Below are 14,639 nucleotides of genomic sequence, written 5' to 3'. Positions count from 1 at the left end.
TCCTTACTTTCATTTAAGAGATTACTTACTAGGTGTACAAATCAAATAATGTTATCTGTGAGACTGATGAAAGTGATTCTATATAAGATTATAATTATATAAAATGGAAGGACCAATATAATTAATATTTAATATTAAACGAGTTTATTATATTAATTGAGATATACATTTTGGATAATTTAATTTTAGACCTATCAAGTTATTTAAATTTTTATTAAGTCAAATAATACTAATAATAATAACATGGGAACATACTATAGTATGAACCCAAAGTATGCTAGATCTTTCTAACTTTAATAAAAACATCAAGTCATAATGTACTTTTACTAATTTAAGAGTTTAAATAATAGATTGTGATAATTCATATCTGATAATTAAATATTCTGAATTATGATATAGTCATACTTATAGTACTTGCTAATTTAAATGTTTATATTTTTTAAAGTTAAAATTTTTACTGTTTTAATCAACTTTAGATATTTAGATATTTGACATCAGATTATATTCTTTATAATTGTCTAATTGCGACACCCGATCGGAGCCACCGTGTGATTGGGTAAGATTTCATAGAGTAAGGGTTGAATTTTGGTTTCGGTTTTTTGAAATCACACCTTCCAAGCAATGCATATTCTTTCTGTCCGCATATTGATATATTTGCGTAAGTAACATCAGCCGTTCAAATTCCCGCCTCCTTTCCAATTTGACGGTTCAGATTTTGACACGTCATCATGCATCCATAGGCATTCAAATGAACGGCAGATTCCACGCTCGCACGATAACTTCTATGATCTCGTTCACTAACATACTTGCGTTGTCCCGCCCAAACATCGAAACTTTCTACTAACCCTAAAAGGATCCCTCCCTCTCACACACTCTCTCTCTTACTCAGCTCGAGCCCGCGATGAAGTCCCATTGAGGTACGGGTAGTTCGATCGAGGCCTCTGTCGATGCCGATTTCTTTTTGCTTTCATTTGAATACCTTCTCCTGAGATTGATTCGATTCCTGTTGTAACTGAAGGTTTGTTGGAAAATAACTGTTCATTAAATTCTCGATCCGATTTAAGAACCCCGGTGTCGCTGATTTGAACTAAATGTGTCTCGTGCTCTCGGTTCTTGTAAAGATCTTAGTTTTCTTGGTTTATATCTCGACATCGCCAACCGAAGTTACTTTGCTTATTGGTATGTTATATCTTCTCGCTGCAAGATCTGAATGCTTCGTGTTTTTGAGATTTTGTTTGAAGTAGGGATGTTTCATGTCGTCGATTCCTGTAAAAATCATAGTTTTCTTGGTTTAGGTATTCACATTTCATGTCGAAGTTAATATTCTTTGGGGTATTACTTCATTACTAGTTCTCAAGAATTTGCGATCTATGGGAACATAACAGGTAGCAAGGCCTTGATTTTTATAGGTTCCACATTGTGGATGTATGGGGTAAGTAGTGTGTGAGGTTCCTGTTTGCTTAGGGTGAGTACGGTTAGTATTTCATATTTGTTCTGCGTCACTAATGCAAACAGTTTGTGAATGGTGAAGTAGTATACTGAAGATATATGAAACAACAAGCAATAAGATTAGGAATTTGAGAGAAGTGGGACTGTACAAGCAATAAGATTATTTCACGGTTTGAAGCATGCTGCTTTGTTCTATATCTTTTATTGGATTATGGATCTCTGTCTAGAAACAGATATGAGGTTGTTTAAGAAATCCAATTTTTTAAAAATATAACATAAAAATGATTGGAAGATCAGTACATGGTTTTATTGTTATGATCAAATACTGGCTATGGTATATATAGTTTTGTATTGCTCCTACACACCATTATTATTATTATTTTCTGTGATACTGCATAGTACAAGTTCGTATTTTACCTACTATATTAGTATCATGCTGGTCTGATAGCTTATCAAAACCAATATTGGACCAGCATTAAAATCCATGTAGCAAATGTATAATTTTTCTTACCAATCTTCTGTTTTGTAGGTCAACTATTATTTTTTGGGCCTTTGTTGTTGGATCTTAGTTCTGGTGCATGCCTGCATTACCTTTTTTGGACTAAAACTTTTTAATTGTGATTGGCTATGGTTGCTATTGCATTTCATAGTTACATGTATTACTACTAATAAATTGTCATCATATTCTACTAAGTTTCCAAACATCATCTAATCAGCTGTTCGACACAGGTTGCATGCCAGACCATTAAGTACTGCCCTTTATGGTCGGTACCACTTGGTATTTTAATCCGTGGGTTGCAAAATGCATTAAAAATATAGAAGTTACAACTTTCTTCAACTGTTGCAATTTTGTCAAGGTTAATGTTCTTTAAAGGCTGGCATATAAAGCCTGGTAATGGCTGGCTTGAAAGGGGATAATTAACTCCAAAGGTTAAAGATAGCACATTTTGAATGTTCTGAAAATTAGCCAATTCCAAGATTTCAGAAACATGGTGAAAATCGTGTTGATCAGTTACTAGAAGGATGAATCTAGGAACATAGAACAAAAAAAAAAGAATTAAGTGGAAGTCTATCTGAACTTGATAGATTAGATACAGATGATTCATATAGCCAGGTTAAGTGAGACAAAGCATAACTTCTTTGATTGCTGTAACCTATGGTTGGCCATTGCTATGCAATTCAAGCTAAGCATGAGCATAAACACCATCTGGTATCATTGATTCTATATGTAATGGCCTCTATTTTATAGAAGACTTTGGGAATCACCAGTAAAGGCCACTAGCTGCCAACATCTGTGTATTATAGTTACGTACAATAAGTCGCAAATTTGTAACAATATGGGTTCATATGTTCAGTCAGAAGGCTGCTGTTGCATCTATTCGTTAAGTTATTTTCAATAACAAGTAATTTAAAGCCATTATTAATGCATCTTTGTTCCAATATTTGTTGCCTAATGTTTTGCACCATATACTTGGTCAATGATGGAATAAACATACAGTATTTCTTTTACCTCTGTTTTCTCACTGACCTTTCCTTTAACTAGGCTGTAGTTGGCTTTCCCTGGACATCCTCATTCCTAGGCAAAGTAGGTAAACAAAGACACCATTGTTATTCTTAGCTGATAGTTGGTGAAATGCTATTAATTTTAAATTTTGATATGACAATGATAAGTATTAGGATATAGCTTTTAGATTATGTTCAGTTGTCTGATGTAGCTCTATAGTTGATTTGCTTGTGAAAATGCAATTAATCTAAAATAAAGTTCAGTCTTGATTTATAATTGAGATTAGAATTGAGTAAATAGTACATTGTTTTATTCTATTATTACGTAAGCTACTCATAATCTTTATTTTAGTTCACTTTGGAAAAAATAATATTTATTTTAATTCACTTGCTCGTAGTAGCATAGGCCATGAGTGAAGTGTAGGCTTCCAACTTTAGAACATGAACTGAAATAGTGGGTCTGTATTGTCTTGCATCTATGTATTACTTTTGAATGGTTGAATGAATGCAAGAATAACATTTCCATCTTGCACACCACAATCAAATAGTGAGCCTTAAGATTTATATTTATACAGGTGAAATTTGGTCAATACGTTTGAAGGCCTGAAGCTGAGACGACATTAGTGAAGTAGCTGATATACATGATTTATCCCCAGTCAATCACTTGATGGGCCAAGGTTAGGTTATTTTATTATCAGTTTTGCTCACATCTTAGCTTGTAGCCTGAGACATTTTTCCTTTAATCTTTTGTTGGTTATTGGCGGGACCAATTACTTCCAGTTTTACAAATCCCAATTTCATACCTGAAAATCTTGTAATTTGATCCATTTGCCTGCCCAATACACGAGTTGCAATCTGGTTGAAGGATCAGTTTAGTTTGTGCTTTATACAGAATCTTCTTGGACCCATAGTATCGATCTCAACTTGATGAATTGGGCATACATTAAGAGCTTAAAGAGAGAAAAATATGCTGTCACACTCACATCCACATTTTTTTAGGCATAGAATTCTTTTCAATTACACAGCACCACTGCGATGTTGTTATCACATGATAACCTTGTCTAGAATATATAAGCTATTATAAAGATGAACATGCATGATATTTTCATGTTATTTTATCTTGGTTGACAGACAACTTTGAAAATTTCATCTTTAGTGGTGCTACATTTCTTTGTCTTTTCCTTTTTTTAGGAGTGATGAGCAGTTCCTTTTATTTATTAAAAGTTGGACCAGCAAATCTCAACAGAAAGTGCATATGTTATACTCACAAGCTTTGTCCATAAAGATGAACATGCATGATGCTCCAAACTTTGTCCATGTATGTGTTTAGCCTATTTTATTGGAAAAATTGATTGTAATTTTTCCTTATGGGAATCATTCTGTGTTGTACAGACGTCTAACCAGGCTTCTAAGCATGTACGACCAGAGATGCTATAGTCAATGCTCAAGCACCTATCAAGGGCTAAACCTGTTCTAGTGAGGCTGGAATCCTTGATAATGAAAAACATCATATTAAGACAATGTAAGATATTTTTTATAGATTAAATGCTGTAAGGCCTAAACCTATACTAGTTGCAGCTGTTCCAAATGGTTGAGGGAGGATGGACATGATCTGAATTCCACCTGTGATATCTATCACTTGAAGACCCAACACATGGTTAACAACTTAACTCTTAGAATCTTAATCCAAGATGTAAATAGACTGAATGCTGTGAACATTTTCAAGATAATGTTGACTGTCCTTGTGGCATCAATGCGATTAATTTCATTCCCATCTAATCTGTTATCTGATATGCCTACATCATAATCAATTGCATGAAATGAAGTCAAAATTTTACAAAAGCAAAATATGAGCCTGGGTAACTAAGTAGTGCTTAATTATAAAAAAAAACTCCTTTTTTTTAAATGCAAGAAAACTGAATGATACTAAGAACATGTTCTCTATTTGAAAATGAACTTGAAAAACTTGTTTTCTAATTTTCAATTTTGTATAAGCTTTGGAAAATTGTAGAAACTGGTTTCCAAATTTTGCACAGATTCATGGTGCTTAGATTAGTTTATCATCATCATCATTATTGTTGCTAACTTGCTATAGTTGTCATCCAAGCAATTAGTAGCAGTGCTGTTTCCAGGCAGGCAATAGATTAAGTTTGTAATCAATAATCATAATCATTGTTCCTATAGTTGCCATCTAAGCTAGTGGTAGCAGTGCTGTTGCCAGGCAAGCAATAGAAGCTACTGCAAGTGCTCGTCAAACTAGCAACAACATCTGCTACAATCACCAGTCAGGCAAGCAACATTTGTTGCTGTATTTGACCACAAAGTCTACTGCACATGCATATGCTTACCTAGCAAGCAGTAGCTAGCTAGTCCTCGATGTCATTGGCCATACGAACATTGTCAGCAGGCCATTTCCTGTGGCCAAACATGTAAGGTCATCAGTCGTCCACTTGTCCCTTGTACTCGGGTTAGAACACTTGAAGTTTAAAATAAATTCAGCATGGAACAGAACTTTGCATATGATTTGACACTTATTAGTATATGGATCGTTTGTTCAGCTACTGGCAGCTGGTGCCTAGAACAAAAGGTACACTTCATTTCAGATAGCTCTCTTTGATGCAGGTTCCTTGCATTTAAGCGCATATGTGTCATTAGAATTGATAGAGTAGCTCAATCTGGTGTTCTAATCTAATCCTTAGGCAAGAAACCATGAATATGTATTTTTTGCTCAAAGCATTCAACATCAGTCTTCAATTTTATTGTTTCTTTTTTTGTATAGTATGATTATCTATATGAAATATTCAGTTATGTTGAATTCTGCCATGACCAGAGTTGTTTAGTGGCATTTTATATCTTGAAATAACCAAGCATGTTGATCTAAAAGCTGTTTGAGGCATTTTTTAATCTGGCCCTTGAGTTATCCTTTATTTACTGATGGATGTTTGTTTGGTTTGTTTTCTAATGTTCAGTCTCTTTGTTCCTGTATTCTCATTAGGTTCTGCATATACTGAGTGAGTGGGGCATCCCTTATGGAAGTTATTAATGATCGATAAATATAGTGAAAAGAGATTGGTTACTAGAAGTGTCATGCCTTCAGGTGACAAACATCATCCTCTTTTTGTTAAGAAAGTGGCTTTAAGGGAGTTGCCTAATGAATCTAGGAATATTAACAACAAGCCACCTATAAAGTCTCTTCCCAAAGAGTCTGTGAAGCAACTCACCCCCGATTCTAGGAAGGTGGCTGGGATTAAGAGGCAGCAACCTGATGCTCCACCCAGTCCTTCCAGTTATCAGCCCCAAGGGAAAATTTCTCCACTTGCAAATATTGTTTATACTCGTAGAAAGCTCGAAACAGAACAAGGCAAGATGGGTGATTTTGTCAATATCAATCATGCTGAATCTCCAGAATCAAGGAAGCTTAGCAACAACTGCATAAAAATACCAAATATGCCGAAAAATTTGATTCAGGAAGCTAAGACGAGTTATCCATCACATGTTTCTGATGCAGTTACTTCCTTGGCTGCCTCATCTGTGGGACTATCATTTCCCCATGTTCATGGGAAACCCATCTCTAGATTAACAGGTCCAGAACCACTAGATTCAGTGTCTGCTGCTGGGTGTTCTTTCACTGCTGACCCTCAAAAAGTGAATAATGAAGGTTGGAAAGACAGGTTCCTTAGGCTGCAGATGTTCCTAAAGACCTGTGATCAGGCAAACCAGGAAGATTATATACAAAGTAAGTTGCATTTAGATTATGCTATACTGCAATACAACAAGTCATAGTATCCCAACTAAATGTTCATTATTCTGTACTGCAATACATCTGATAAATTCACTATATTTTAAGCTTCTTATATGACCTATTAATGGTATCAGTGCTTCGATCTCTATCTGCCGTTGGCCGAAGTAGGCATGCTGTGGAACTGGAGAAAAGAGCAATACATCTGTTGTTGGAGGAAGGTAATCCAGATGTTTCTTAGAACGCTTGTTTATGGTGCTAATTTGTCAACATTTCCAATATAAACTGCTTTAACTTTGGTAAAAAAAATATGAAAAAAGCCAAATCATTAATCTAAATATGTATGCTGTAATTTGTTCTTGATATTTGAGGGTGTGATGTAATTCTCATGACTAACTACGACATACTTTATACTTTCTTTTTTTTTTCAGGCAAGGAGTTGCAACGTATGAAAGTTCTTAATGTTTTGGGTACACCTTCAAATGATCATGCATCCACTCCAAGTCAGGCACCCTTTTCTCTTGCAAGCAGAGCTCCAGAATCATAAATACTTGTTAGAGTGTGTAAGAGAACATATTGTTTTAAGGAATTTTTGTACTTGTTTTCTGCTTTAGTTTAGATTACCTTAATTCACGTGTCTCTCAGGAGTAACATGTAAAGGTTTATTATTATCGGATGATGTTTTATTTGTATGATCTTTAAATGAACAAATTATTGGTTGCCAAAATCAGCAATCTGTGCCTGATGATGCACCCACCATGTTTTTAGGTTATTTCTTGCTTTGTCCGTAGATAATGATCAATCATTAGGCTTCAACTTTGAGAATTAACAGATTATTATTTCCCACAGATCTGATGCACCAAATTGTCATGAGTTACACAGTACTGATGATCCAACTATTATTGGATGGTGACAGCTGATTTCTCTTTGTTGCTATTACCTGTCAATGCCACTTTGATCTTATCATGCTGTCTTTCTCAGTGTAATGGATTTCAAGACGTCCTATCCCAATTTACATGTTTTAATTGAACAATTGAACTTGTGATTTGATACGTAAGTCCACCAAGGAAAATGTATAGAAATTCTACAAAACATTGGAGCTAATGTGCAGCAAACAAGGTGTTCAATACTCCAATTGCAATCAAGTAAGGAGTTAGCTTTTAATCGAATTGGATTCTGAGTTGATTGTTGTAAAGATTTTAAGTAAAATCTCAAGATTTTACTCAAATTCTTTATAAAGATTTACGGAGCATACTATTATGCCACGTATACAAAAAGAAAAAAAAATAGTATGTGCTAATTGGTTTTTCTGTTTTTTTTGGTAAGGTCTCTGCTCATTTTTTGTGTTTTGATGAACAAGCTGTTTGCCGACAGGCAGAATTTTGAGGTAATATATTTACTACCCTTTTTACAAAAATGAAAAAAGAACATCAGCACATGTACATACAATTACAACCATCCAACGTACAAGTACATATAAACAAAATCAATCTGTTCATAGAAATATACAAGCGTTTGCCTTCTTTCGATGCATATATTGTAGATGCAAGTTCCAGTCTGGTCCTCAGATTTGCACCCACATCCAGCAAATTGAAAATTTGTTATGTACATATGCGTATAACCCTGAGCTCATCTTGCCTTCTTGACATTCTCTTGCACAGCAAGACCTCCGGCGTCCTCCCCTTCGGCCAGTCGTTTTGCACTGTCATGGATCCTGTGGCTGGTCTCTGAGACATACAACTGCGTCGCCACATGGTCAAGCGCGAGCGACACCTCACGCATGGTGGGTCGGATGTGGGGATGATCATGAAGACACATGGCGGTGATCATAGCCAGCTGGTGGAAGGGACGGATCGGGTAGCGCCCTTGCAGCAATGGGTCAGCCAGCTGAGAGAACTTCCTCCTGTCCTTGATAAAAGGGCGTGACTGGAAAAGAAGACAAAAACATATTAACTGATGCACGATAAAAATGAGATTTTAATGTAGCAGGAAGAAAATTTCGATCGAAGAAACAGAGAAATTGTACAACTTCACATGCAGTCTAAGTATCACATTAGTGTATCGAAGAAAGGCTTCTTTATCTCTGACATGACAACTCACAGGTATAGGAAGAAATTAAGTATTCAAGTAGTTAATTAGAAGCCATATGTAATTGCTAATTTGACACAAAGCTATCGGTAGCATTTCAGAGAAGATTTAACTGACTACATAATCTTGAAATTTGGTGGAAACTAAAACAACTTTGTTACTAATATGAATGATGGAAAAACAACAATGAAACTATGATAACTTTATGCTTTACAAGAACAAACACACTGAGGTCTCTATTTACGATTAAGAATATATAGAATCAAATCCCATAAAAGTTGGGTAAAAGAAAACAAGAGCAGTATCAATTTTAGCTAATTGCGATAAAGATGAAACAAATTGTAAGCAAAAGAACCAAGATTTCTTTCAAATCACCGTGTAGTAGAATCATGAACCACTGAAAACTTCAATTTTCCAAACTGGGTATTAGCATTAATCATAAGTAGAAGATGGCACCAAGAACCAGATTCAAATGTTAAAATGTATTTATGCAAGTAAACACGTACCCATACGATTAAATTCTGCTCCCCCAATCTCTTGGTAAAGTCGAATGCCTTTCGTCCAGTAATCAGCTCCAGTAGAACGACACCAAAGCTATAAACATCAGACTTCACTGTCAATTTACCACTCATGGCATAGTCCGGAGCACAGTAGCCATATGTCCCCATCACCCTCGTCGAAACATGAGTGTCGTCACCAACAGGTCCAAGTTTTGCTAGACCAAAGTCGGAGAGCTTAGGGTTGAACTCATTGTCTAAGAGTATGTTGGAAGATTTTAGGTCACGGTAAATGACAGGTGGGTTAACCACATCATGCAAATATGTGAGCCCTTTTGCGGCACCAACAGCAATTTTTATCCGGGTATTCCAGTCAAGTGGCTCTTTAGGAGGAGGCAAATCTGGAGAAACAGAAGAAAAGCCCATGAGTAAAATGTCCCCGATGAATCAACTAAAACTTCAACCAGTTGGAATAATGATACCCAAAAGGCTACATGAAATTATATTTTATTCGGATGAAGGTAGAAATATAATTTGATCTCACAACATAAGAAAGCAAATAAGTTGAATGCCTGACAATCAAGAAAAGCAAGATGGCACCAAATATAAAAACAATGTCATATGTAAACTATGACCATCAGTATGTGTATTAACATTGGCTTATAAGGTTCATAATTCACATGGTTGAAATTGCTCAATTGAAAGAACTAAAATGATAATATGGGAAATAAGTGGCTAATGAACATTGAGAATTAAAATAAAGCATGGAATTTGGTCAGACTTTCTTAGAGCTAACACCCAACCTGGTTCTTATCAGGATCAGATCATGAAGTTAACATTGCTACATGTCAAAGTGATACAGTTGGGGAACGTACATGAAATGCAATATGAACTTAACAAGTGCAAAGGATGCCAAGGTTATTGGGTTCAACTCTACTATCTGTGTGAAGGCAACAAATAACAGTTTACGAATTTGGTTTCAACAACATTTATCATCATCTAACAGGCTTCTAATCTTGATATCCTTGTTGAGATGCACACATCAGGCATTTCCATGATCACCTTGTCGTAGCAAGTGTATCACATTTTTATGAGGATAAATCATAAGGTATTTACAGCAATACTTCAACAAAGACTCCAAACTGCTGGAAATAGCACATAGATGCTCTGGTTTAGCAACCAAAGGGATAGAGAAGAAGCATACCAAATAGGTGATGTTCCAAGCTACCCTGCGGCATGTACTCGTATACCAAGAGCCTCTCGTCTCCTTCAGCACAGTATCCAATCAAGCTGACGAGGTTTATGTGGTGCAGCATTGTCAGCATCAGGCACTCAACAAGGAATTCTTGGCTGCCCTGCATCCCGTTTCTATTGAGCTGCTTGACTGCCACAACCTATTCGTCAAAATGCCAAGCCTGTTTACGATCAATGCGCCATCGAAATCGAAGCTTCTTGGTGCTGCCGTGGAAGCAACCTTCAAGAAGAAGAGGAGGAGGAGAGGAATTGCTTGCCTGACCAGATTCCAAGTGCCCCTTGAATACCCTTCCGAAGCCACCTTCTCCTATCAAGTTCTTCGGCTTGAAGTTTCGAGTGGCGGCCGCCAGCTCCCGGAAGGTAAAACTCCGAGCTAAGCTCTTCTCCCCATCCGGAGAACATGCTATCTTCTCCAATTCTGCATCACCAAGAAACCAAGAACACGAAGATTTCCATCGGAGGAGATAATTTGAAACAAAAACCTTCGTACGCAGCAGGGAATTCACACGAACCTTCGGAATCATCGAGCTGAGGCAACGACGAGGAGCCGACACTGCCCTCGGCGGCCCGCTTCGGAGCATCGCGGTGATGATAACTCACGCAAGAGAAGCAGTTCATCTCTCCTTCTCTGGTGCCCGCTCCAAGGGGACACCAAACGTAAGAAGAAGCTGAATTGCCGGCCTCTTTCTGGCCTCCCCAGCGCTGCGTCCTCGCGATGCTCTCTATCTCTTGGGCAAGATCAGATCTTTTTGACAGGGGACGGCAGGAAGAAAGTGGGGATCGGTGGTTCGAGGAGCAGCGGTCGGAAGGAAGCCCGGTGGCCGAGGAATTCGGAGAATAATATGAGGTAGGGGGAGGGACGGCGGTCGAAGTTGGCAACGTAAGGCCATGAAAGGCGCAGAGTTGTTCGCAGAAAAGAGTGGAGGAAGGCAAAAGTGGAGGTTGGTCTCCACCTTTGCATTGCTATTGTTGTCATCAGACTCGCTGTCATCCTCTCCGCCGGTGTCAAAAAAACCTCTCTCTCTCTCTTTGAACTCAGAGGAAACTAAATAATAGATTAGCTAACTTAATCGGTAAACATCTTGATATTTTATTGTAATATCGTGCGTTCGAATTCCGTTTTAATTATTTATTTATTATAAAAATAAATTAATTAAAATAATTGTCCCAAAAAAATATAAGTTTTGGAAGATTTTTTATACTAAACAACAAAGATGATTTTGTTATATGTTCATTTTTCTTAGATCCAAATGTAATTTTCTTAATCTATAGATTTGATACTGGTTTACGATGAAGCATATTAGTGTTTGGTAAAATTTATTTTCAATATTATGAGCTTGATGCAAGGTTTTTAATTTTGATGTGTACCGTCTGATATAAGTTGTATGTATCAGTCCGAGAGGATATTGGTATACGGATCATCTTTTATCGGGCGAGATATCGATGCTTTGATCCATATCTGATGATACGGGTCTGTACAAGGCGATAACGATCGAAATCCGATTGTTACTAAGATGCATCATTCGGTATACTTTAGATTTTGATTCTTACCACGATGTATCGATTGGTACACCCTAGATTTCGATCGTTATCAAGATGTACCGGTCGGTATACTCTAATATTTTTGGACTATTACCTTCAGATATTTTTAAAGATTTTTTAACTTTTTTTTTGGTGTACCATTGGAACGTCTCGGTTTGTATCGAGTTGGGCTTAGTACATCAGTACAAACCAAAATTGAAAACCTTAGTTTATACAATCTTGTGATCAACATTCATAAAGAAAACTCATGTTAATTATATATATATATATAATTTTTAGAAAAAAAATAAATATATTTATAATAGAATTAAATATTCATTACCTTGAAGTATCGTGACAATTCCTATAATCAATTTTGATCCATCAATAATGTTACCTTTTGTTATGTCCATCCAAAATTAAATGGATAGGTGGTTTCTCATCTAGAATAATATTTATCATTCTTTATTTTTTTTTATTTTGAATCTTTTTCTTTGTGCAAATAATAACACTTTATGTTTATATTTTTTTTTATCTATAGTTATAATATTATTAGAAAAAAAAGTCGTTAACATTTTGGTTAGTCTGACATGGTCCAAACCTACATGTGTAGGGATCTCTGAGGTATCTACAAGGTAAAAACGTTGAGCTCCCAAGGTATCACATATGTAAAGACCAATGTCGGGAGAGGTTTTTCGACCCAATCCCTTCGGTGCCCAAGTTAGTAACTCGAGATGTATAAGTACGGACCTAAATAGTCAAAAGAAGTAAGCACCCTATTCATTATATTGAAGATAAGCTTTTTTACTTAGTCATAAAGAGGTAAAATATTTCATAGAATATTCTGTAGGGAGACAATCTCTAACTGCCCCCAACAGTCCCCTCTTAGTCTCTTATCTACATAGGCGATAGGAGAGGGGTGTGGGGGGAGGGAGGGGGGACAACCCCGAGCTATCTATCATGGACTTACTTTGGACTCTTATCCACATGAGCAAATAGGTAGAAGGTGATATAAACATTTTCCTCCCTATGAGGACTCCACATGGTGTCTATATGTCAGATGATTGATTAGCTAATAGTATACTCTATATCATTTGTCCCTTCAAGACATGCTTCGAGACTCTTGCTAGAGGGGTTTAAAGTGTGGTGTTTAGTTCATTCGGCACAAGTGCATATATGATTGCCTCTCTAGTGTTGCTAGAGGTAATCCATTGGTGACCTATCCCTCATGGCATTGAAGGGCACACATTGGTCAGACGGGGTCAGGTTTTCCAATCTCACTATCTCTTCATGACATTCACACCTCGGATGGAGGTGGGGGTCGGCCTTCTCGACCTCTACACTTCAGAAGGAGGTGGGGGTCAGCCTTCTCGACCTCCACACCTCGGACGGAGGTGGGGGTCGGCTTTCTTGACCTTCACGCTTTACGCATATTTTATCTTGTGTCTCCATCGTGGTGGACTTCTCTTCATATTGGTTAGATTTTCTCAACTCATATGCCTTAAACATATTTTCCCTTGTGCTTCCATCGTGATGGACTTCTCCTTACGAGGGTTAAATTTTTTTAACTCTACGCCCTGGGCACATTTTGCCTTATGCCTTTGTCGTGGTGGATTTCTTCCCACACGAGTTGGATTTTTCCTGACTCATGTACCTTAGACAAATTTTGCCTTGTGTCTTCGTCATGATGGATTTCTCTTCATGTGAGTTAGATTTCTTGACTCATGAGTCTCGGGTACATTTTGTCTCTTGCCTCCACCATAGTAGATTTCTCTTCGTAACAGTTGGATTTTCTTGACTCATATACCTCAAACATATTTTACTTTGTGCCCATAGCATGATATATTTTCTTCATGCTAGTTGGGTTTTCTTGACTCACGTGCCTCTAGAACATTTTGCCTTGTGCCTCTGCTGCGACTAATTTATGCTCAAGTATGTCAGGTTTTTCTAACTTAAGTGTATTGGGCATATTTTATCTTATACTTCCGTTATAGTGGATTTTTCTTCACTCGGATATGGTTTTCTTGACTCATGCATCTTGAATATATTGTCTTATGCTTCTATTGTGATACACTTTGGTACTTTTTGAGTTCTTTATCCATCGTGTCCCTTTGGAATTATCTTGAAAAGACACTTGTCTTAATTATAGGAGGTGAGAGATTGACTCTCTCTCTCTCTCTCTATAATCTTCTCTTACCATATAGGGTGAGACTCATTCTTCTATTTGAACCTCATGAGTCTCCTCAAAAGCCTTTTACTTTACCTCCAAGGCCTCCTTAGAAGCCTTCTCTACTTCACCTTAGTTCCTTGCAAAGTGAGTCGGTCCTCGAGTCTTTCATAGCCCTAGCATCAGTTATATAACAATTCGATCTTTCACTATCTTACTATTTTGCCTCCTTAGGTCAGGATGTTTTTTTCTTTCTCACACAAGCTCCTCTCAATCTCTTGGCTGTTAGATGATCAAGGTTCATGCTTTGTCTTTGGACAACTGAAGGGTAGAGGAGGTCTCAACATTGCCTTTATCGGGGGAGGTAATTCCTATGAACCCAAAGGTTCTTTGAGACTTAAAGCTATAAAAAGCTTGTATG

At 37.0% G+C, this 14,639-nt stretch overlaps 2 protein-coding genes across 8 annotated transcripts; one reads left to right on the top strand and one right to left on the bottom strand.

Annotated features, from left to right (window-relative positions):
• Nucleotides 1-811: 811 nt before the first annotated feature.
• Nucleotides 812-7,421, top strand: LOC103998813 (uncharacterized). Of its 7 annotated transcripts, XM_065166330.1 has the most exons (8): nt 819-917; nt 1,019-1,179; nt 3,528-3,629; nt 4,144-4,270; nt 4,345-4,474; nt 5,948-6,688; nt 6,829-6,912; nt 7,123-7,421. In XM_065166330.1, the coding sequence occupies exons 6-8, from the start codon at nt 5,995-5,997 to the stop codon at nt 7,236-7,238; spliced, it is 894 nt and encodes a 297-aa protein (XP_065022402.1). In that variant the 5' UTR covers nt 819-917; nt 1,019-1,179; nt 3,528-3,629; nt 4,144-4,270; nt 4,345-4,474; nt 5,948-5,994; the 3' UTR covers nt 7,239-7,421. The 7 variants fall into 7 exon arrangements, with proteins under 7 accessions (XP_065022404.1, XP_018673878.2, XP_009418676.2 ...); XM_065166332.1 differs by lacking the exon at nt 1,019-1,179 and having other exon boundaries at nt 812-917; XM_065166329.1 differs by lacking the exon at nt 4,144-4,270.
• A 687-nt stretch (nt 7,422-8,108) lies between these two features.
• On the bottom strand, nt 8,109-11,542 carry LOC135648556 (receptor-like cytoplasmic kinase 185). Its single transcript, XM_065166328.1, has 5 exons — nt 11,043-11,542; nt 10,788-10,948; nt 10,481-10,670; nt 9,286-9,677; nt 8,109-8,617 (listed from the first exon to the last, which is right to left on the bottom strand). The coding sequence occupies exons 1-5, from the start codon at nt 11,146-11,148 to the stop codon at nt 8,321-8,323; spliced, it is 1,146 nt and encodes a 381-aa protein (XP_065022400.1). The 5' UTR covers nt 11,149-11,542; the 3' UTR covers nt 8,109-8,320.
• Between the last annotated feature and the right edge of the window lie 3,097 nt (nt 11,543-14,639).

This window comes from Musa acuminata, chromosome BXJ3-9 (genome assembly GCF_036884655.1).
Source record: "Musa acuminata AAA Group cultivar baxijiao chromosome BXJ3-9, Cavendish_Baxijiao_AAA, whole genome shotgun sequence".
NCBI classification, from domain to species: Eukaryota; Viridiplantae; Streptophyta; class Magnoliopsida; order Zingiberales; family Musaceae; genus Musa; species Musa acuminata.
This window is presented reverse-complemented; position numbering and strand designations above follow the sequence as displayed.

Excerpts from the sequence above, each read along its gene's own strand:
- LOC103998813 (XM_009420401.3), top strand. The coding sequence starts at position 5,995 with ATGATCGATAAATATAGTGAAAAGAGATTGGTTACTAGAAGTGTCATG. Across the intron at positions 6,689-6,828 it reads CCAGGAAGATTATATACAAA|TGCTTCGATCTCTATCTGCC; the intron begins GTAAGTTGCATT and ends TAATGGTATCAG. Across the intron at positions 6,913-7,122 it reads ACATCTGTTGTTGGAGGAAG|GCAAGGAGTTGCAACGTATG; the intron begins GTAATCCAGATG and ends TTTTTTTTTCAG.
- LOC135648556 (XM_065166328.1), bottom strand. The coding sequence starts at position 11,148 with ATGAACTGCTTCTCTTGCGTGAGTTATCATCACCGCGATGCTCCGAAG. Across the intron at positions 10,671-10,787 it reads GGCACTTGGAATCTGGTCAG|GTTGTGGCAGTCAAGCAGCT; the intron begins GCAAGCAATTCC and ends TTTGACGAATAG. Across the intron at positions 8,618-9,285 it reads AGCAGAATTTAATCGTATGG|TCACGCCCTTTTATCAAGGA; the intron begins GTACGTGTTTAC and ends CTTCTTTTCCAG.